This window comes from Buteo buteo, chromosome 8, assembly GCF_964188355.1.
Source record: "Buteo buteo chromosome 8, bButBut1.hap1.1, whole genome shotgun sequence".
Taxonomy (NCBI): domain Eukaryota; kingdom Metazoa; phylum Chordata; class Aves; order Accipitriformes; family Accipitridae; genus Buteo; species Buteo buteo.
In genome coordinates, this window is record NC_134178.1 from 9,588,652 (window position 1) to 9,612,772 (window position 24,121).

At 37.2% G+C, this 24,121-nt stretch overlaps 1 protein-coding gene across 4 annotated transcripts in view; it reads right to left on the reverse strand.

Moving 5' to 3' along the window:
- CASK (calcium/calmodulin dependent serine protein kinase) overlaps window positions 1–24,121 on the reverse strand; it is a 223,155-nt gene that overhangs the window by 151,368 nt on the left and 47,666 nt on the right. For all 4 annotated transcript variants that reach the window (XM_075033580.1, XM_075033578.1, XM_075033582.1 and 1 more), the window contains exon 2: window positions 17,138–17,250. In XM_075033580.1, coding sequence (XP_074889681.1) covers window positions 17,138–17,250 — 113 coding nt within the window. The remainder of the gene's footprint in view (window positions 1–17,137; window positions 17,251–24,121) is intronic.

Sequence of the window (24,121 nt, forward strand, 5' to 3'; positions counted from 1 at the left end):
CAGGAGGAGTGAGAAGCCAGAAGAAAAAAGGTGCAGGCTGGAGCAGAGCCGAGGGGTATGGCTCCAGAGGGTCTGCTGCCGCTGCAGGAACCAGCATGCGCTGACCCCATCTCCTGCCTGCCCGCTGCCTCTCCCAAGGGACCGAGGGCTACGTGCGGCCACGGGAACGGAGACCAGGCAGAGGGGAGGGCGAGGGATGTTTTGCCTAAGCTCGTGTGTGTTTGTTTCAATACCGGAATCAGTAATTAAAAGTTTGTTAATGGATAATAAATTAAATTGATTTAAATTCCCCCCAAATTAGTAGACTCTTCTTTTGGCCATGTGATGGGGGAGGGAGGGGATAATGACACAAAAGCAGCAAATCCCAACAGAACGAGAGCCTTCAGTAAATCAGGCAGTGCCCTTAAGAAGAGCTGATCATAGACTGCTCCACAACCACAAACAAAACAGGACATGACCAAAAAAAGGAAACTGGGGGAAAAGCCTGGTAGTCCAGATAATTTCTAGAATGGAACACATATCTTTAAATCCTTAATTGATATTTAATTGCTGACCAGTCCTACCAGATGGACAGGAACACAGATAAGGACAGCAGCTTTGATAAGATTTGAGGCTTCTTCCTCTCACTTTCTCATCAGTGTTACCTTGTGCATGCACTTTCTCTAGCTAGCTTGTTTGCTTGCTTGTTATTTAAGGCAAAAAGAAAAACCAAACATGCCTATGAGCTATTTAGGAAGGAACTGAGGTAGCAACCACAGCTATTTACAAGACTTAAAAGACATGCTCATACAGTTCCTACTCCAGCCCCAGCTTGTATTCATGTGTTAAACAGAGTCACAGGTAGCCCTTAGAAGTGAACCTCTCTTCTGTTTTCTAAGCATCCCACACTGGTTTATTACCTCAGATTCTAGGCTAATACACAACATACAGAAATATTTTCCTCTGAAGACAATATCAAAATTCCCAGCTGAATAAATTCAAAGTATGCTTGCTTATGCTTTCCCCTTAACAAGGTCATTCTTCTTGAACCCTATCAGGTTTCTAAATAAGGTGCATTTAAAAAAGGAAGCAAGCCAGTTGACAAGAAAGTAAAGTCTAACAGACTTAGGGTGCAAATCCTCTGTCCACTTCCCCCCCCCCCCCCGCTTGATTTAGAATAAATCAGTCCAAAGGTAGAAAAAGTAACAAAGCCAATGCGAATTAAATGACAGGACTGCACAATAAGGAACCTGGGCTGAAGAAATGGGGCTTTCCATCCCCCTTCAGTGGCCAGGAGCTGTTAAATCAGCTGTCCTGGTTTCAGCTGGGATAGAGTTAATTTGCTTTCTAGTAGCTGGTATAGTGCTGTGTTTTGGATTTAGTATGAGAATAATGTTGATAACACACAGATGTTTTCAGTTGTTGCTAAGTAGTGTTTACACTAAGTCAAGGATTTGTCAGCTTCTGATGCCCAGCCAGCAAGAAGGCTGGAGGGGCACAAGAAGTTGGGAGGGGACACAGCCAGGGCAGCTGACCCAAACTGGCCAAAGGGGTATTCCACACCATATGACATCATGCCCATTACATAAACCAGGGGGAGCTGGCCTGGGGTGTAGCAAATCACTGCTTGGAAACTAACTGGGCATTGGTCAGCAAATGGTGAGCAATTTTATTGTGCCTCAGTTGCTTTGTATATTCCAATCCTTTTATTATTGTTATAATTTTATTATTGTTGTTATTATTATTTTCTTCCTTCTTGTCCTATTAAATTGTTCTTATCTCAACCCACGAGTTTTACTTTTTTTTTCCCCAATTCTATCCCCCATCCCACTGGGTGGGGGAGAAGTGGGCAAGCAGCTGCGTGGTGCTTAGTTGCTGGCGGGGGTTAAACCACATCATCAGCTCGGCCAGTCTTATTGAGGGGGAAAGGGGAGGAGATGCAAAGCAATGAGACTCACCCACACACTGCAGAGATGGTAAGTGGCATCTAATAATTCTAGATGTTAGCATCCTATCTTTCCAGGGCATTCTAGTTTCTTTACTGGTTTTCCCCTCAAACATAAGCTTTTGAGAGACAGATATGGTAGGTGCCCTATCACTCTGCAGCACAAGGAGAATAGAGGTTCTTGTAAAACACCAACATCAGAGATTAAAAGCTTCTTTCCAAACACATCAACCCCACTTGTCCAGCCCTGTGCTGGAAACAGGCTCCAGTTTGGCACAGCTTTTGAAAGAGAACTATGAGAACAAAAGAGAATACAGTGATGATAACCTGTACAGACCTGAAAATGCTGATGGGTAACACAGACATATTGTAATAAACATTTATGTGGTGGCAACTTGGATACAAATACTTATTTGATTTGGCAAAGGAAAAAATCTACCTTACTCAGGCAAAGTAGTATTTCATAAGCCATTTTCACTATTTATGATGCTATAAACTAAGGCAATATTTTCACCAGGGCCTACAATTGTTAATTGTCATTGTTTCACAGGCTATGTTAAAAGTGACAGATATTAAGAAATCTGCAATAACTGGTTCTGTCACAGTAGATAAAACAATGTGGTTTTTAACCTAACTTTATTCAGTTAGTCTTCTGGGAAACCAGAAGAAATCAAGAAGCTTGGGTTTTATATCGCTGACTCTGCTAGTAACTTTCTGTGGAACTTGGAATATATCTATAAAGTAATTCCTCAGTTCTGTAAATTATTTTAAAAAATCATCATTTAAGTGCCTTAACAAATGCTAAAACATTCTGAAAGAATAAAACATTACTTTTTAGCACCAGTTTAATTTGCAATCCAGCTATTTCTTCCACAGCAACTTCAAAAAAGAAAGAATTTGACCACTGAATATTTTAGGCAAAATAAATACATAGAACAACCCCCTCCCCCAACCAAGAAACATACTGTAAGTCTTATTCATATATGATCTTAAAAAACAACCTCCAAGAAAAATCTCTGTCACAGATTGGAAGTAAACCAACTATATATCACAGTATTTTTATTTACAATGCCAATTTACTTACTGTCAACTGTGCGTATTTGTGGTTGGATTCATATTAGGAAATCAAGTATATACAATACATTCAACATGAGCAGGCTATCCAGGTGTCCCTGATAAGTGTCTTCATTAAAATAAATGACTTGTAGCTAGAAAATGCCATGCCAGTAAGCACTGTTTCACAGTGTTCAGACTGCAGTAATACACAGAGCTGTTAAAACAGGTCTCTCTCCTAAAGCCTTTGGCACTTAAAGAAACCCAAAATTGCTAGGCTATAACCTTAAGAAAATGCAAGTATCTTGGAGTGCTTAGTTAGATATGATATAATATTCTCATCCTTCTATCTTCTAGGTAGTTAAGTGATCAAAGTGTTTTAAAACCATACATCTTCCATTCCATTACTCTGCAGTGGGGAGAATGACAGTTGTCTCAGTCAAATTCTTAAAGTTACTGGTTAAACACGTAATAGTTTTAAAACATAGAAACAGGAGGAAATTTAATGCAGTATTAAAGTTGAAGATAAAATTGAATTCCTAAAATGTATGTTTATTCAAGTTTTTAAGTGGATTTTTATCTTAAATTTAACTGTATAGATGAACACTTATTGTTTGTACCTAACTTCTTTCATCCTATTAAAATAATTAATATACTGGAAGACAACTGGCATTATAATATTTGACATGGTAGAACTAGAATAGCAGATAAAATGTAGAAAGCCTTTAACAAACAGAATTAATTTCATAGATCTCCTCAGGACCTCTAGGTCTTTGATTATTTAAATCAAAATGCTTCTCTATATTGAGAAGCTAAAAATCTCCAAAGTCTACTCTATATGTTAGCCGAGACCTTTTCTTTAAACTGTTTTACAAGATAGCTTCCAAAAAATATTTCCATCTGCCTTCATGTCAGTAGACTTGTTTCTCTTGACGTTTTTTTCTTCTCTTTTCTCCAAAGATTTTTACTTAAAAAGATTACAAGATATATTTTTTTTCTTGTCCTACTGAAGCAACTCTTGTCCTTGAAAACACAGCCATTGTTTGGCAGTGTTTAAAACCGGACTAAACCCATGACTTGCACTCAAGAAAGGCAGATACCTTTGCATCTCTATAAGTTAATATGTGCTAATGTGACCTAAAGTATTTAATTCTCACAAGCAAATGACATACTGACAACTTCCTGAACCCCATACATTTTCAACTTTCTTCTCCTCAAAATATTTCCATTCTCCCACATAATGACATACTATGGAGATCTCTCAACTCCCATATACTTCACGTATTAGTCATAAGTATTTGCTGATGCAGATGTTAGAAGGAAAGTTTCTATGAAGATCAGTGTTCAGTTTCTACAATTGCAGTGCAGATTGTGAGTGTGTCACTGGTCTTTAGCTTTACCATTTTTTCCTCTACTTAATTTTTCAGTTTGAAGACCAGTTAGGCGGTTTTAGTAAACTGCTTTTACAGTCACCAGTCCATATGCAGCAAATTGACATATTGTACAAATACTGATACAACTTACAGCAACTGATAGCAACCATTAGGTAGCTATCTTGTATTTTCTTAAGTAACTGATCATTAAGCAGTCAAGATCAAAAAACATTTTTATTTAAGGCATGCATTCTTGTTTATCTCTTGTATTTTTACTGATTTATGAGCAAATACTTTTAGTTTTGAACTACAAAAACCAGCATTTGTTCTAGGTTTTTACTCTGTATGTGTATGGATATTATTATGAATATACAGACTTATATATATTATATTTTAAAAGTATGCCCCCATTTAAAAAGGTATCAGTCTTTCTCCCATCCTATTATTTAGGGGGTCCATCAATGTTTGCTAACACATCTTTACTTTTGCAAATTTCCATTGCCTATAGCTCAAAACCATGTTAATCTATAATCCAGGAAAAATATCAGTACATGCAGAAAAGCACCAAGTGGAATGTTTGTAGCTGATTTGTTGGAAGATTACCTAAGATCATGATGTACCTATCTGACTTAGCAGAAAACTCAGGAGAGTACAAAAGAATAGGAATCTATGGATCACAAACCATGAAATCTCTGCTGTTGGAAAAACAGATTTTAGATAAGATTTTCACAGGATGTAAACTGTCCCAAGCAAAAAGTCACACAACCTGAAGACTGAATTTTTGCCAATGTCTTACTGCTATGGCAGGATACAGGTTTGTCATTCTAACATGAAAAGCAGTTCTAGAAGTGTGATACTACACAAGGATCATTATTTATCATATCACAGTGACATATATTTTTAGATTCACAAAACAACAAAACCCAGCATTTAAGAGTCAAAGAAGGTTCTCTTTGGATCAATGAATTAACAGAAATTGCAGCTCAGCTGCAATTAATCTTGAGTTTTGTTGACTGTACAAAGCAGAACAGAATACATGCTTGCATCCAAACAGAAAATATTTGAAAATACAGCTGATGCTTATTATCTTCTCTATGTTTGTAACCAGCCTGAATTAACGGCAAGCACAGTTAGAAGCCTATTTCTGGAATTATTGGCAAGAATCATGATTCATTAAATGAGTACAGACTGTGTACAAAGACAGAAGTGTTTTGGAAAGCGTTTCCACTTTTCAGAACAGAAGTTGGACATACCTCATGCATTCTTGCAAAGAGATTAAAGACAATGTTTAAGAATGAAGACTTGAGAGCGTTCTCAAAATAAATCTTTTAAAAAGCATATTTCCTGATTTCTTTGCATAAATTTAATTATGGCTTTGTTTTTCAAAGAGGGTGAAGAAACACACCTTTGTCATTTGGCTTACTGTGCCGGTAAAAGCTCCCGGCATTGCTTACTACTTTAGGAACACCAAAGGAGGAATATACCTGCTTCCCTCTCCAACCTAGATTTCTTTTTCAAACAAACTTGCTTTTCTCAAACTGCTTCTCAGTTTGTTTGCTTAAGCAAGAAGGCAGCTGTAATTAAACTAGGGGTTTTGAAAAGAAAAATGCTATTAGGGTATGTAATAAAACCTCATCTGCTACACCCACAAAGGAGCACAGAGAGACAATGCTGTGCAGGGTATGGGAGGAGACCAAATAATACCCTGCTCAGCTGCTCCCAGGCCCATCACAGGAGAGACATCCATCCATCCATCCATCCATCCATCCATCCATCCATCCATCCATCCAAGAAATTCTGAGGCTGCCTTTGTAGAATCACAGAATGGTTGAGGGTGGAAGGAACCTCAGGAGGTCAGCCAGTCCATCCCCCCGCTCAAGCAGGGCCACCTAGAGCATGTTGCCCAGGACTGTGTCCAGGCGGCTTTTGAACATCTCCAAGGATGGAGACTCCACAACCTCTCTGGGCAACCTGTGCCAGGGCTCGGTCACCCCCACAGTGAAAAAAGTGTTTCCTGATGTTCAGATGGAGCGTACTGTGTTTCAGTTTGTGCCTGCTGCCTCTGGTCCTGTCACTGGGCACCACTGAGAAGAGCCTGGCTCCACTTTCTTTGCACCCTCCCTTCAGGTATTTGTACCCATCAGTGAGATCCCTCCTGAACCTTCCCTTCTCCAGGCTAAACAGTCCCAGCTCTCTCAGCCTTTCCTCACAGGACAGATGCTCCAGTCCCTTCATCATCTTAGTGGTGGCCCTTTGCTGGACTCTCTCCAGTATGTCCATGTCTTTCTTGCACTGAGGAGCCCAGAACTGGACCCAGCACTCCAGGTGTGGCCTCACCAGTGCTGAGTAGGAGGCAAGGATCACCTCTCTTGAACTGCTGGCATCACTCCTCCAAAGGCAGCCCAGGGTACCATTAGCCCTTCTTTGCGGCAAGGGCACATTGCTGTCTCATGTGCAACTTGGCGTCCATCAGGACCCCAACCGGGCCTTTTCTGCAAAAATACTTTCCAGCAGATCAGTCCCCAGCATGTACTGGTGCAAGGGGTTGTTCCTCCCCACCTGCTGGACCTTGCACATTTCCCCCTGCTGAACTGCATGAGGTTCCTGACAGCCCATTGCTCCAGCCTGTCAATGTCCCTGTGGATGGCAGCATGTCCCTCTAGTGTATCAGTCACTCCTCGCAGTTGTTTTCAGTTTCTGTGGTGGGGTTTTGTTAGCAAGGGAGAGTCTACAGGGGTGGCTCCTGTGAGAAGCTGCTAGAAGCTTCCCTGGCTCCAAGTCGGACCCGTCTCTGGCAGAGGCCGACCCAATCAGCGACGGTGGTAGTGCCTCTAGGAGAACACATTTAAGAAGGGGAACCTGCAGTGAGCAGGGGGATTGGAATGTGAGAGGAACCCCTCTGCAGATACCGAGGTCCATGAAGGAGGAGGTGTGCCGGAGGATATTGATGCCCTTGCAGCCCGTGGTGAGAGGGCAGGCTGTCCCCCCGCAGCCCATGGAGGGGAGCGGGGGAGCAGATATCCACCTGCAGCTTGTGCAGGACCCCACACTGGAGCAGGTGGATGCCCCTGAAGAAGGCCGTGACCCTGTGGGGGACCCACACTGGACCAGTTCGTGAAGAACTGCAGCCTGTGGAAAGGACTCCCATTGGAGAGATTCATGGAGGACTGTCTCCCGTGGGAAGGACCCCACACTGGAGCAGGGGAAGAGTGTGAGGAGCCCTCCGCTGAGGAGGAAGGAGCTGCAGAGACAACATGTAATGAACTGACCGCAACCCCCATTCCCTGTCCCCCTGTACTGCTGGGGGGGAGGAGGCAGAGAAAATCGGGAGTGGAGTTGAGCCCAGGAAGGAGGGAGGGGTGGTGGGGAAGGTGTTTTAAGATTTGGTTTTATTTCTCATTAGCCTACTCTGATTTGATTGGTAACAAATCAAATTGATTTTGGTTTTTTTCCCCAAGTTGAGTCTGTTTTTTGCCCGTGACCATAATTGGCAAGCGATCCCTCCCTGTCCTTGTGTCGACCCACAAGCTTTTTGTTACATTTTCTCCTCCCCATCCTACCCCGAGGGGGGAAGGAGAGAGCAAGCAGCCTTGTAGTGCTTTGTTGCCAGCTGGGCTTAAACCACAACACCAGTTTGGTGTTATCTGCAAAATTCCTGAGGGTACACTTTGTCCCATCACTCAGGTCATTAATGGAGATGTTGAAGATGATTGGACCCAGCATTGACCCCTGGAGTACAACGGTAGTTACTGGCCTCCAACTAGACTTCACGCCACCGGTGAGCACCCTCTGTGCCCAGCTGTTCAGCCAGTTTTCAATCCACCTCATTGTCTGCTCATCCACCCTGTATTCCTTCATTTTCTCTATGAGAATCTTATGGGAGACAGTGCCAAAGGCCTTCCTGAAGTCTAGGCAGACAAAATCCCTTGCTATCCATCTACCAGGCCAGTCTTTTCATCTTTGAAGTTTCTCAATGTTGGTCAACCATGACTTCCCCTTAGGGAATCCATGCTCACTACTCCTGATTACTTTCTTGTCCTTCATGTGCCTGGAAATGGTTTTCTTTTAGGGATGGAGGCGAAGCTGACTGACCCTAGGTAGTTCCTTGGGTTTTCCTTCTTGCCCTGCTTGAAGATAGGAGTGACATTTGCTCTCCTCCAGTCCTCAGGCACCTCTCCCAAACACCATGATCATTCACAGATTATCCAGAGTGGCCTTGCAATGATATCTCTCAGCTCCATCAGCACTTTTGGGCCCTGATGGAATGGACCCACATCTGTGTAAATACACTTAGAGGCAATGAACACTTTAACAATATGGTATCCTCTTAAGTGCTTCAGGCCTGTTTCTGACTGACACAAAGCAGAGAGTTCTCAGACATGTCCTTTACTGAATACTTCACATATTTAACTACCAAATGTCAGCACGTAAGTCACCATACTCTTAAACTACCGCATGCATGCAACTAAACGTTTAGTAAAGGGACAGAAAAGATTGAAATAGTATGAGATTTTAAAGCCTATTTTTGAATAACAGCGAAGCATGTCTGTGATATTTTGTTTTCCTTGTTTTTCTGGGAGCGAGAGGATTAGTATAGAAGGGTTTTTAGAACCCTGCAACTACAATCTTTCTCATTACAGTTTGGGAGATATGGTTTGATAAGCAGTATGAGGTTCAGAGTGACTGACTGAGGATACAACTGTAGCTGAGTGGGATGGACATTTCAATGACAGACTCACCACCGGCAAAAAACCCCCCACAAAATAAACCTAGGACAGTTATTTCCAAGACACTTGTAAAGTATTCAGTAGATCATAGGATGTCCCAATCACCTGGCAGGCAACATTTTGCCAGTCTGCTTGGAATAAATAGTATCAGCTGCAGCTTTGGGGTTCTGTGATTTATGCTGAACCACAAGCACTATCTGAAAATGTTTTTTCCTAAATTCAAAAATTCTATTAAGAATTTAAAATATTTTCAAGTTTAATTTTCAGTGAAACTTACATTTTAAATGGTTGTGAGCTCCCAGGTACAGAGATGGGACTCAAACAACAGATTTAAAGGACTGACCAGTTTTGTCCAGATGAAGCAGAAGTGATGCATAAGTACAAGTCGGTACAGAAGTTTTCCTCAATTAGTAAATATCGTTTATGACTTGAGATGACTAAGATGTGCATAAATTATGTGTATTTCTTTGGAAAAATTGTTCAGTATTATGTATTACCCAACAAGATTCACATATTTAACAATACTAGTTATTTCAGTAAAGATTTTAATAAATGGCCACTAAGGCCTATTTTATATCTACAGAGAAGAATTAATTTTTAAGTGACAAACCATATTCACCGACTTTCACTGATGTAAATGACAGGAAGTTTAAAGAAACTTTTCATAACAAGATTCATTTGTATAGGTCTTATTTTCTTGTTCACATATGTGAACATATTTTCCTGTTCCACCTGTATGGAAGTGGGATGTAAAGTGAGAGAAAAGATTATAGCAATGTTACATCAGGAGCACTTTTCAATCAATTATGATTACTTTTTAAAAAATGCAGGTCAATTGCATACTCAGTTATATAACAAAAATAACAGTTAAGTTATATATTATCTGCTGTATAAATTCTGTTTAGTGCTAATTACATAATTATTTCATTATTATACGTGTGCTAAGAATTTCAAGATACAGCAATTTTTTAGTTAATGCTCTAATACGTTATTCTTAGACTAAATAATTATTAAAATGACAGTCAAATACACTTCATATAATTGCATTTTGAAACCTATACAGGAGTACTGTTCACATTTATAAAATTGGGAAATGCATCGACTAATCTTGCTGCTCAGCTGCATAATACCATCCTCAAAAGCAGTTTCACGATAACGTTATGCAAGACCTACGTAATCTGGCAATGAGCAACCAGTCCATAGTGGTTTCAGCCACTAAATATAATAGTCATTTTTACAATGTTGGCACTACACTGAAGCCAAGAACAGATGAACAAAGTTATCAGAGCAATGTGTAGCCAAGTAGTAAAGATTAAAAAAGAGGGGGGAAGAGGTGTGCTCCTGCAGAGCCATTGTGTGTTCAGTACTATAGTAAATCCAGTAAAAACAGATACATATTATAGGCAAGGGACTGAAGTCATAAAGCAAACAAAGCTGTCCTTATTTTGGAGACTGATTAGGAGGAATAAAGAACCAATTGCTTGCAACACATAAAAACTTAATGATCTCCCTTCTATTTAAGCAATAGTTCATAAAAAATTAGGTAAATATTCTTATGTGCTTTAAAGTGGATGTAATAAATTCACAAGCTATGCTTTCCCTTCTGAAGATGGAAAGGGAAAGCATTACGTCAACACTGCTGTGACTATGCTTGCAACAAATTTCAAGAAATTTTATGTTCTTGAAATAAAATAATACCATATAGTTGATCTTTATTACTCTTTGCTTATGATCTGGATGAAAGGCCATGTTTCCTTATAGAACTTTGTATTTGTTTCCTTGGACCAATCAAATTCATATGTGGGACTCCAAAAGAGGTCAAAACAATGGTAATTTGACCTTAGTGACTTAGTGACACGTCATATCCCACTCCTGGGAGCCTGTATCTCAGCACATACTAGAAACAGCACCAAAAAAGGTCCCTAATATATAACGTTGTATTTTACACTTTTTAAAAAATTATGTGAAGTGTTGCCTAAGACTGAATTCTGTATTTCTAACCAAAAAACACGTGCACCATTTCTGCAGTGAACTGACTTCCAGTAGCAAGAAAAAAAGGAGTCCTGAAAAAGAAATCCTTGTTATGCTTTCATGCATTCCTGTGATTCATTGTACCTATTATATAGTTAACATGCTTCAACACTTATAGAAATGCCTTCTGGGGAAAAAAGCTTGGTTCCATCTCTTACATTATGTTTCTGCACAGAAGTATTTAATTCTAATGACTCCTTATGAAAGTTATAGCAGAACTATAAACCAGTTACACATTTATGAAATTTATATGTACAAAATAGTTGAACTGAATTTATAACCAAATTGAAGCCTATGGCTTCTCCAAAAAAAGAAAAGAAGAAAACTCAAATCCTTCATTAAGTTAAAACAAACAAACTCCTCAAAAAGGCTTAGGTAACATTTTCTGTACCAAAACAGTAATAGTTCTACCCATGTATGAAAGAAGTAGAACTAAGGTAGGAACTACATGTTAGTAGTATTATTCTAGATAATTCTATTATTCTACAGAAAGGTAGACTCCTGAAATGACAAAGATCAAAACTTGTTTTAAGCATCATTCTTCAAGCCCTGTTGATAGGCACAAACTCTAGTACGGGTCCCCTTTATCATGACCTTGACACCCGTTCTCTTTTTTTTTTTTTTTATTTTCCTAAAAAGCATTCTTTTTATACTTGATTTTGTATTACCATAGCTACATGGTAAATTCAAATGCTTCTTACCTTTTTACCCCTTTACAACACAGAACTGACAACTACCAGAAATTCCAGGTGAGTTGGTATTTCCAAATCAAAGGCAGAGTCACTCACCCTTTCTTCAAATCCAGTCTACATATGGTATAGTATCATAATATCTGATGACATACAGATTTGTAATATTTTTTACTGAAAGACTTGAGCTCAACACTGACGCTGCATTTTTTTTTTGCTTAAAACCTTGAAAAAACAGGGAGGAAGGTGCAGAATCCTACACACAGATAGTTTTCCAAAAAGTAAGTCGTGATTCACCACAGCCTTCCAATATCAAAAGTTTAAGATACTGGGTTGTGTGTCTTTACTCAGAATTAAAGTAAAGCCTTTCAAATGAACTGCCCTGACAAAATGATTTAAAAAATGCAAGTCTAAATAAAAAAAACCCAATAAGTTTTATTTATTATCCTATTTAAGGAAATATGCAGAACAAGAATAAGGTCTCAGTTGTAAGAAAATCACTCACAACCTGACAATAAGTCAGGGAAAAGATCTGTGGGCTCTTTGTAGAAAAAAACCAAACTGATGCCAACTTTCACATTTTTTGTCCCCAATGAAATAATTTTGGAATTCTTCTAAAATGGATGATCCATAGCAATGCCAGTTTTGATTCCATTATCTTGCCCCTCCTCATGCTAGAAGTAGTCCAAGAACTATGTTCAAACCACTTCTTTCTTGACTACAATTTTGCTCTTTGTCACAGCCAAAAAACTTTTTGCAGAGACTGTCTTCACAGCTCACTTCCAGTAGAACCAGTTGGGGTTCTAAAGGAAACCTTAATCTTTCCTTATCAGCTCATCTATTCAGCTTCACAGTGCCTTGCATGCATACAAACCTGTACAGATGCATATATCAACCTAATAAATAAGGTCTACCCTATTAGAAGGTTGTGGAAGTAATGGTAATCACTTTCTTTCAGAGGACGTTTCTATCAAAATGAATTACAGATAACCGAATCTAATATATGATGAATCAAATCTTGAAAAACAACTTCAAAAAGACATGCACTGTAAGCACAGGTCACTGCCCTTTAAATTGCTTTAATAAAACCCCTCAGCATGTTACAAGAGAACAATCTGACATTAAGAAAAGGCAGACAAACGACATATATTGGCTTTTACTAAGTACTAAAGAACCAATCACCATTCTCTCCCTGAGAAATAGTGTTTGCACTTACAGATATTTGGTGTTAGAACAGCTAACTAAAAGCAAGATATGCAAGTCAGAGAGAAAAATAAGAGAAAAATAAAATGCATGGGATGTGAAGAGAACACCAGAAGAAATGGACAGTAAAAGGTAACTATGGTGTGAGCTGTAACAAATTCAGAAATAAGGAACATGCTTTTTACACTTTTCTATAGCAAAAATTCTGAGTGTAACAACTAAGAGCTGCGTTTGAAAACAAATTTATTTACACTGATATTTTTATTAGGCCTCAATGAGTAAACTAGCTTCTGAGAGCATCAAGTACTCTTCCACATGAATCCTCTAAACTGAACTGTATAAAATAGTCACTTTTATTTCTAAAAATATTCAAGCTTTGCACTTTCTTATATTTTATTTTTTTTGTGTCTATGTGATATGAAAGCATAGTGAACTGTACTAGAATCTGTCATCATGTAAAATAGGCAACATTAATCCAGTAGATCATGTGGCCACTTGAACAGTGACAAGGTGTCAATATACTCCATTAATATGGTTGAATTACAACACTACAGAGATTGATGACACACAGTATGCAAGACCATGAATACTAATACTTGAATCCAATAGAATTTAGCCTAAATTAGATTTGTTAGCTGTCAGGCATCGTTACATAGCATTAATTTCTTTTTTTTTCCTATTATCAAACCACTGCAGAGATGCACACAGACATAAAAATCACTTGAGATGTCCATGTCTATACACACTATGTGTAAGCAGTCTTATGGAAAGAATGCTATACTAGATGAAAGTTTGCCTTACAAGCTAGTGGCTTCTCTATCATATACCACAAATGCTCACGATAGTACCAATTGTTAAACACAGATTAGCCTAGAGAAGTATTAATATTTCAAGCTTGATTGCTTTTGTTACTATAGTAAGGCAGATACTATTATTGTAAAAAATCATTTTTTTTTAATGAATCGTTTAGACTAGCAAATAGTCCTTTGCAAATACATTCCGTGCCCAACCACCACACAAGTTAAAGAAATGGAAACATTGTATCAAAACCAGGTTTAAATTAAAACATTGTATCAAACTACAACAAATTGACTCTTAATATTGAAACACTGTATCAAAACCAGGTTTAAATTAAAACATTGTATCAAACTACAACAAATTAACTCTTAAAATTGAAACATTGTATGAAACCCAGGTTTCATTTAACTCTTTTTTAAGCACAGTGCTGTTAAACCTAGATTTTCTCCCTAAATAGTGCTGAAACTATATAGCCCCACAGATTACATGCAGACTGTTGCTCCTAATACCACAGAATCACAGAATCAGGTAGGTTGGAAGAAAGCTGTGGAGGTCATCCAGTCCAAAGTCTTCCTCAAAGCAGATCAAAGTAGATCAGGCAGCTCAGAGCCTTGTGCAGCCCAGGTCTGAGCATCTCTGAGGATGCTCTCCACAATCTCTCTGTGCAACCCGTAACAGAGTTTTACCACTCACAGGGTGATTTTTTTTTCTTGTCTAATTGGAATTTTCCATGTTGCAACTTGTCTGCATGGCCTCTCGTCTTTTCACTGTGCGCCTATACAAAGTTTGGCTCTATCTGCTCTCTACCCTTCTATTAAGTAGCTGAAGACAGCACTAACTCTCACCTTAGCTTCTCCTTTTAAGGCTAGACAAACCTAGTTCTCTTGGTCCATCTCTGTTGGACTCGTGCCAGTACATCATTGTTTTTCTTGTACTGGGGAAGCCAAGAGTGCACACAGTGCTCCAGATGCGGTCTCACAAGGGATGAATAGAGAGAATAATAACTTCCTTTCACTTGCTGGCTACACTTCTGCAAGTCTGCTATGCAGTTGGCTGCCTCTGCCACACGAGTACGCTGCTGACAAATACAAAGACAAAGTTCTTACCCATAAACACATGTCATCCCACATGGGTACTTATGCAATAGCACTCAAGAACAGAGACTTTTTAGACTTAATCATAAGCGTGGAGGCATACTGGGGTCTTTACCTCTCAGCACTCTACATGTATGTGAAATTAAGGAAGGAACTGTCATCAGCTCCCTCGCATGCAGAATGTCCTACTCTTCCACTCCTGTGCCTCAGAGAAAGACTGGAGTTGGAAAGTTGTACAAAGATAACCTTCAAGACCAGAATGGTCTTGCAGAGGGCAAAACTTTGAGGTAAAGAATGTTCCTAAGGATTAATGTTACCATTCCATTCTGCCTACACTTTAACACAATTTACAACTACAGCTTCCTCCCAGATAAGTTATCTAATATTTATTTTATTCAAATACCACCATCATGGCTCCCCACCAATATGTTTAAGGAATGCCATATCAGAAATAAGACCAAAAAATAAAAAAAAATTAAGAAAAACAAAATCTTTGAAAATATAAACCTAGAGGATGGATAGAAGAGAGGTACACACACACACACAAAAAAAAAAAAAACCCAAAACAACCCAAACCAAGCACGGAGGAAAAACAAAGAGTACACAAGATGGAAAGAGTTTGTGAAAAATAGGCTTAGATTCTTAAGTAGAGTTAAGGACTTGCTCCACATTCACTTATACATCTTATGTGTCTTAATATTACAAATCTAATGCATAACAATTCAAAATCTTAAAAAAAACCCACCAAACCAAAAAACCCCAACAATTAGCAACCAAAAATACAAAAGAAAAAAAACACTAAACACATAAAGTGTTTATGACCTGTTAACTCAATGACCTACTAGCTTGAATTATATCAATACAACACAAGTGGAATTGAAAAAACCAAAATTTCTTAGTATACTCCCAAGCCTTTTCTTTAGACCCAGGCAGCAAATGCAAACCATCAACAGCTATCCTTCATCTTTTCAGTGAATGTATTATTACTGTTGGCTTCTCTTTTCATCCTGATGAGTCCCTACTCTTTTGCCTGCTATTTCTCCCTTTCAACAATTCCTTCATAATCCCAAAATGTTGAAATTAACTGTCATGGAGTGAGGAAAGCAGTACTCCACTAAAGGTAGAAATGTGTCCGAGCATCAGTAGTTAAGATGAGGCTCAGAAACACACTAGAATACAGACAGAACTTCTTTAAAAGATACCAAATCATTTTAGTAAGATTACACTATCTCGAAATACAATGGTTTTGGTGTAACCTGCCAAAACCATAATGCGGCTATACACAAGCTGAATATTATGAAAAGTATGGGTTATATTTTGTTGGAGGGCTAGGAAAAAGAAAATATCAATGGCATTATCAGATTTCAATGAAAATCTTTGGTAAAGTCTGAAGCAAGACCTGTGATTTACCTTGTAAATCAAACTAGCAATTAAGGCTTAAGATTCTGTTTGTTATCATTAGCAACAAAAGTCATTAACCCTTTTTTGCTGGGGAACTTGAGTTCAATAAGGACTTAGATGGCACAAGTGGAATCCCCCAAAACATTACTGTTCAAAAGAATATGATCTCCAGCAAAAATACACTGGACATAGAATACACAGTGATTGTCATTCAGTTACCATGCTTTTTCATACAGTGTAAAAGCAGCACTTTATGCACACACGAGTTGCATATTCAATTTAGAAAAGACATAGTGTCTTACCCTAAAATAGGAAATGTTAAGAGTTACAGCCTTTTATTTATACTGCAGCAGTTCTGCAGCATTGTTTTAAAATCCTGACTATATAAAAAATGTATAGTTTTTTAATATAATTTTGCACACTTCAATCACAAGTTTCCACATATTTTATAGCAAATTACTTGTGAAATTTAGACTAGTAAAACCAAAACTGATGTGTTCTTACTTCCTTTGTATGCTTTTTTTGATTCAGAATTAATTTATTTCTTTAAGAAATTCACATTCTTAAAAAAAAATTCAAACAGAAATAGCAATGGCTTAGAGTTAATATAGACCTACTAGTCTTTTGAATATTTATTATCACAACTGAATAGCTGTAGATTAGAAATGAAGATTAGAAATGTATGCACTAAGTTGAATCAAGATAAATTTGAGATATAAGACCTTGCCTTAAAACTTCTACAAAATACAAACCAGAAAGGATCTTATAAAGCAAACAATCATAGAAAACGCTGACAAATCAAAAAACCTGTCTGCTTAGAATTTACTTAATTGTTCGTTCTTACCTTCTGTGCTTAATCCAGGACTTGAAGTGAATTTTGCTACATCGACAATCTTTACTGCAAATTGTTGCCCTGTTTCCCTGTTGATGCATCGCCGTACAACACTGAATGGACCCCTGAAACACACACACAGAAAACAGCAATAAATAAGCCATTCTCTTTTATGTGTTGAGCTACAATTCTGTTATTTCTAAACAAAGTTTAGATTCCAACATTCAAGTGTAGCATTTACACAGAAGCTTATATGTCTCACCCTTGCTGCCCATTAAATCAAAATTAATAATTTTAACTACAGACTAGTGTAAAGAACACCAAATGAGTTTTGTATTTTCCTATATTAAAGTTGTATTATCTTACCCTGCTGCTTGAGAAAGTCTATACTCTTAGAAACCTTATGTAATGTACTGACATTATTATTAAATTTTAAGTGGACTTAATTTTGATTCATAATCCAAATAGCGGGGGGAAAAAAATTGAGAAAGACATTCTTGCTTTCAGTCCTAAGCTAGAGTTTAGAAATTACTATTTGAAACAACTGAAAGGATATTCCTTCAAAACAATTATAAGAGTAACAGAATTGTTGAGTCATGCTGTTTGGTTTTGTTTGTTTGTTTTACAGAAACTAGGTTTATTTTAAGCTTATTTGACATCACTAGATATAAACAACCTCCATCATGATACTTCAAAATTTCACAAAAGCTTATAAATTTCTCTCATCTATGGCACTTAAAGAACCTCCAGAAAAGTAACAGATAAAAAGATTTATTAAAATTAGTTCAGACAAATGTTAGTATTGCACTCGACTAATAAAAACCTAGTTATTTTTCAAAATTGAAATTACATCTGCCAAAACGCAAGTTAGAACAATGGCAACCTTTTAAAAACCATCACCACCAATATGCATTTTTGGAAGCTTCTTTTAGTAGATGATTTAAGTCCTTGGTGCCTTGACTTAAAACATGAAATCTTCCATCCAATATTAACAACAAATAATACAATCAGATAATTATGGTAGGTCAAGCTTTCAAACATGAAAAATTAATAGGTTATGAAAACAGAATAGGACTGTTTCAAGACTGCAATAGTTGTGGCAAATCAATCCTTTTTTACTACTACTTATTTAATGACTGATATGATAGTTCTAAAGAAATCCATTCAAAAAGATGGAGAGGAAAATTTGAGGATGGAAAATGCCTTTGTTCAGAAGTTCATCTATTGAGTGAACATTCACCTGCTGAGTGAAATAAATTCTTAAATATAGCTTAAAAGATAAATTCTTCCATTCAAGCAGTGAACTGGAAGTTAGCTTACAAGTTTCTGAGCAATGAGATTGCAAAGCAACACAATTCTCAAAATAAAAGGTTCCCTGAAAAGGGAGAAATGTCCCTCTGAGGGCACTTACAAACCTTTATAACTGGCTTTTGGTATTCCTTTACATACCAGATGATTTAAAGTATTTACTTCATCACACTACCAAACCTGTACTCCCATAGCTAAAATCCAATTTTTGTACTTTTTAAACAACATACTTGCCAAGATTTCTTGAAATAGGATCATTTCTGACACAGAACAGGAATACCAAAACCAGCCAATGAATCGCAATCTAAACATTCACAAACAACGGAAGTATTTATTAGCACAGCTATATACATGTGAATTACACTGATGTACTCAAACAGAACTAACTATACAAGAAAACGCATGGGGTTTTTTTCCTCTTTCCTTGCTCCTAACATACAATGAAATCCTCCCTACTGATCGCTATTTTCTCCTCTGAATCCACACCCCACTATTGTTCAGTATCTGGTCTTTTACCAACAGTTACCACAGCTATTTTTAAAAAGATGTTCAATTAAGACTCTAATACATAGAAATCCACTTACATCTGTAAATGCAAAAGGCTCAACTGACTTCATTTGGCATCGGAAGGCCTACAACTATTGGCTTGGAATCCTCTCCCCACATTTCAAAAAGTAATCTTTTATTAAAAAGTCCCATTTTATATAGATCAGTGTCACCTTCTTATCCCAAGTCTCTGCTTACTGTTTTAGCATCTGTCAAAGTAAAATTGCTTTAAAATACTATAAACAGATTTATATTATGGTAATTTAAAAACATTTCAAAACCTAAACCACAGCTTTGGAATAATATCGGCAATACTCGTTTTCATTCACAATTGCCACAAATTACTAGAAACCAAATGTATTTCATTAAAATGATCCTTTTTCTTTTCATTCTCATTGTTTTTTCCACACACAAAGCCTTTCTGAAGACATTAAACAACGCTTTTTAACATAATCTGTTACAGAATGGTAGATTACTAGAGCATAGAGATGCCTGACAAGGCCATATCCTTACTTATAGGTAGACCCCTGACTTCTGTTCATTCACATAAACTCTATGAATATAAGTATTTCTTGCTGTTGACCAACCTACTTCTAGATTTCCTTGTTTCCTCAAGTCTGGGCTTGAGAGCTTGCCCAGCCACCTGAATATGTGTACATACTTCAAGCAGACAAGGAGAGACAGAGAAATCATAAATCAAAAAGGAGCATACAAACTGCAGCTCCAAAAGGGATCAGTCTTGTGGTCACCCCTACCTTTCTCTCTCATAAACATGACTTATTTTTTCTTTCCATTATGTATTAACATTTTAGAACCCTGACTTCAGTGATTTGCTTCCTGCATATTAAGTCTGGGACAAAAAAATTAAGCATTTTATTCAGTTCTGTAACAGAGAGGGTACAAGAAACATCTGTACAGTCTCAACTTTTATGGCCATACTGAAATTTAGCTATGGTTTTAACAGAACCTTATCTACATAGAATGAGGAATGCCAAAGACTCTTCAGTAAATCAAAGGCGCTGTAAAGCACAGAAATCAAGAATTCAGTGATGCCTACAATGAACTCATTCTATTAAAAACCCACACCAATTTCGAGTTTCATATAGAAAGATTTTTAAACATAACCTGAAGATTCAGCTGTTTACAAGCCTTAGATTTCCAGCTTTTTCAAAACTAGCTCTCTCATATTCAAGCCACAGACAGCCTCAAAATAGTATATGTTATGACAATACATTAGATGAATACGTTCCATGACAATAGCAGCACAATAAAGGCTTGAATTTTACAATTTTACATGATTTGAAAACACCCATGAGAGGTGTCCTCATCAATTAAGCAGACACCATTGCTTCCATGTGCCAAGTAACAGAAAGGAACTTTTAAATAAATTAAGGTTGCAGTTAGCTTTTTGACTTTTTCCTCATAGCTGCAATGACACACAGCAATTTTACAAATAAAGTTATAATAGCCCATGATGATACTGTCTAATCTGAGTCAGAAAATAAAAATCAGTGCTTCCTAACACAGTAGTTTCAAACCTTATTTGGAAGTTAAGTCACAAAAGTCTTTCAGGTCACCCTCAGTCTCAGCACTAAAATCACACTCTTCTCAGTCAGGAAAAGGACTACAGTATTTCATCTCTGAAGTGAGACAAGGAGCTATTCAACAGTTGTGTCTGCCACTGGGGAAACATGTATCACATCCTCACTAAATGACAATTTCTATAGCTTATTTTACTAACCCTGCAGCTTGAATTATATAGATCTAAAATACAGAGGTGATGCAGGTAGGGGAAAGAATAACTGTAACACTAGATACAGATCATCAAAACTGTTATTGATAGATCAGAGTACTTATTTGTTTACTTATTAAAACAGAACTGAGTTAAGTTGCATAGTAAGACTGCATCTTGTAACAATCATGCAAAATAAAATTATAATGTAATATGTTTTATATTTCATTTCTCTCTGTGCTGCCCTTAACAGACATACCTGCTGAGATACATAAATCTTTGGTTTCAGAGCTATCCTCCCACCTCCCCTCAAGCTTTCAAAATCTTTCACGGCAGTTAGGATGCACACAACAAACTACACTAGCTCAAAGTATGAGAATCATTAAAATATGCAAGTAGTAAGGACTATTTTTTCACGGGTATTTTGTCAACATTGGCAGTAGCACATTCCAACACCTGCAATACTTTGAGTCCCACCAGCAATGCACACCAAAAAGCAAAATGTATTTTCTTAAAATGAATTTGGGATGCATGCTGATTTTTGCTGTCTACTGCAGATGGAAATCAAGTATTACAACACATTATTAAGGAGGTTATTGATTACATGTAGGCATGTAGGCCATAAAAAAGTGGGTAAGAATGCTGAAGAGGTGCCTCATAACCAGTTATTTTCATGATTCCAAAATTTCAAGTAAGCAGGGCAGGTCCTGATGTAACCTTAACCTTAGTGAAACGATTTTCTGGTGATTAGCTTTACTGTCTAGCACAGAACAGTTAATTTTATATCAGCTAGACACAAACTTGAAGGAAATCAATTATTAATTACTCTCTCCTTCAGGAATACATCACTTGAATTAGAATAAAATCCTAAAAATTTGAGACCATCAAAGACTTTTTTATCATGTCCTTCACTTTATTTTATTTAGTGTATGTCATTAGGACTTCAAGGACAAAGATCATAAGCTGATATTTTGCAAGCTTTATTTTTTTTATACTAGAATCTTGTTGGCTTACCTGTCTGTTCTGCTTCCTTTCCCCTTTCCTCCAATCTGTATTGGTGTGCAAGAATGAGAACTGGTTGTGAATAAAATATACCTTGCTGGTTCATAACCACAAATACTCACAACCAGTAACTACAGCCTGTTCCCTTCATGTGTCCTGAATGAACCGAGCTGACCTGTGGGAATGGAGTTCCTACTGACAGATGCTATAAAGACACTTTCTGAAACTCTATGCTTCAGAGCACCCAAACTTGAGGTTTGAAGTCATTTTCATATCAGATTATCAAGAATTTGCTCAACATCTCTCTCAAGTGAGTCACAATTTTTTGAGGAATTTAATATAAACCAATGCATTTTGGCTCTCGAATTCAGTTTCATTAATTTAAGTTTGGAAAAAAAAAAAGGTAAGAAACACAAGGTGAACATTTTGTCAGTAAAACCAACAATAGTGAACAACATCTCTTCCAATGAACAGAGTGCTCCTTTAAAAATGAGCTTCCATTTAGAAGTACAAGGCCTTAGATTCCTTTTCCTTAATTAACAGGGCTTAACTATTAAGAATTTGAAACATGTAATAAGAGGTCTTAAAGTGACCTTTATTCAACATTTTAAATGGAAGATCAGTGTTTCCTAAAAGGGATTATGTCAGTTTGTTGCATTAAGGTAGTTTAAATGTATACAGATAAAGTCACATAAGAAGAGACATATATACACAGAATTTTTTTCTTTTAATTTTTCTTTTTTTAAAGGCTATGCATCTGCTTACCTAAGCAGCAGTCAACACTGCTTTGTACTAATGTGGTTAATACTTCCAAAACAACTGTATCCAAATTCACAAAAATTGTTGGAAAGGAAGCAAATTACAACCACATTTTAAAGAGATAGTTCTCTTTCCCTCTTCAATCATCCATGTCATTTATAATATATTCTTGTTCTTTAATTTTCCCTTTGATTGAAGTGAACCTCTTTTGAAAATTAAGTATTTCCAAGATTAATTAAACCTGCAATTAGTCACTATATCAGCTCATTTGCACATGGAACTGCAGCCTAAACCGTGGTTGAACCTCTCTGTGAGCTAGCACATTGGATTAGATGGCATCCACATTTAAAAAGCCATCACTGGCAATGTTGGGTACACATTTTTTGTTATATTTTCAAAATAAAGTTTAAAATACAGCATTATTATGACTGTGGCACAGAATAACACTTGGGTTGAAGATCTGATACTTCTTTAGAAAATTAGATATCCCAGTACAAGTCACAAAACTGAGTTCCCAAGCAGCAACATTTCTATCACAATTATGCTTCAACAGTTCACATCTTCAAAACCAAGCCTGTGTTTTAACTCAGTTTTAGGATAAAACATACAAAGAACAAAGCACAAGACAGCAGTTCACTGGATCTCAGCCCAATATGAATACATACTTTCTAATATTAATCCAACAGAAAAAAGAATATACAGAGTACCAAAGCTGTGGTTCTAAGGTAGGAAAAAAACCCCAACAACTCAGAATTCTTCCTTTACCTTCATGATCATTTTTATGAGACATGCTCACTTAAACAACTTAGAAAGTACTGAGTCATAGTGTTTACATAATATTTGAATACAACACATATTTTCTAATGATTTTGTAAATAATGAAATAACTGGAGAAAGGCTACTGAGTAAAGTGGTAGGGTTTGAAACAGGTCATTTAAAAACATTGAAACTAAAGTCAAGAAAAGATTTGGAATTTTTTTTTAAATAATAGTTTTTTAAAGAATTTAAGAAATATTAGCTAAGTAATAAAATATGATTTATAAGAAATTACTCTTACAGCTTAAAAATAGTCAACCACTGTCTATTTTAAAGGCTTAAGCAAGCTTATATACATAGGAACAAAAACTTCAGGGAAAACACCTGTCAAAAAAACCTGGAGTAACTTAAACTTCAGTTATTCAACATATAAATACCTGATGGGGGATGAGGGTGGGGAAACATGCTTTAAAAAAGCACAGTCAATCCAGTGCACTGTAGGAGCTAATTAGACATCCAGCTTGACCTTATCACTCAGTATTTCTACTGCAGAGCTCAGTGCAACTCCAGTCAGAAGCAGTGGTTGCTAGTGTGGACCAGAAACCCAGTCATGGTCCTCCTTCCAACCTACTGCCCTTCCAGGAGCGTCCCCTCATTGCAGTGTTATTAGAACCCATTTTTTCAGCCCTCCTCAAAGCCTTGTGTGACACAGAAAGGGAAGAAATGAAAACTAAAATTGAAAAGACCACCACACAATTACGTTCAGTGCCAAAACGCTGGCAGAGCTACCCCAGAGAAAAAAAAAGAGGAGACAAGAGGAGCTTCCAAGCCTTTTTTCCTTTTTTTTTTCTTTCTTAACTATTTCTTTCCTTCCACAGGAAACTACAGAAGGA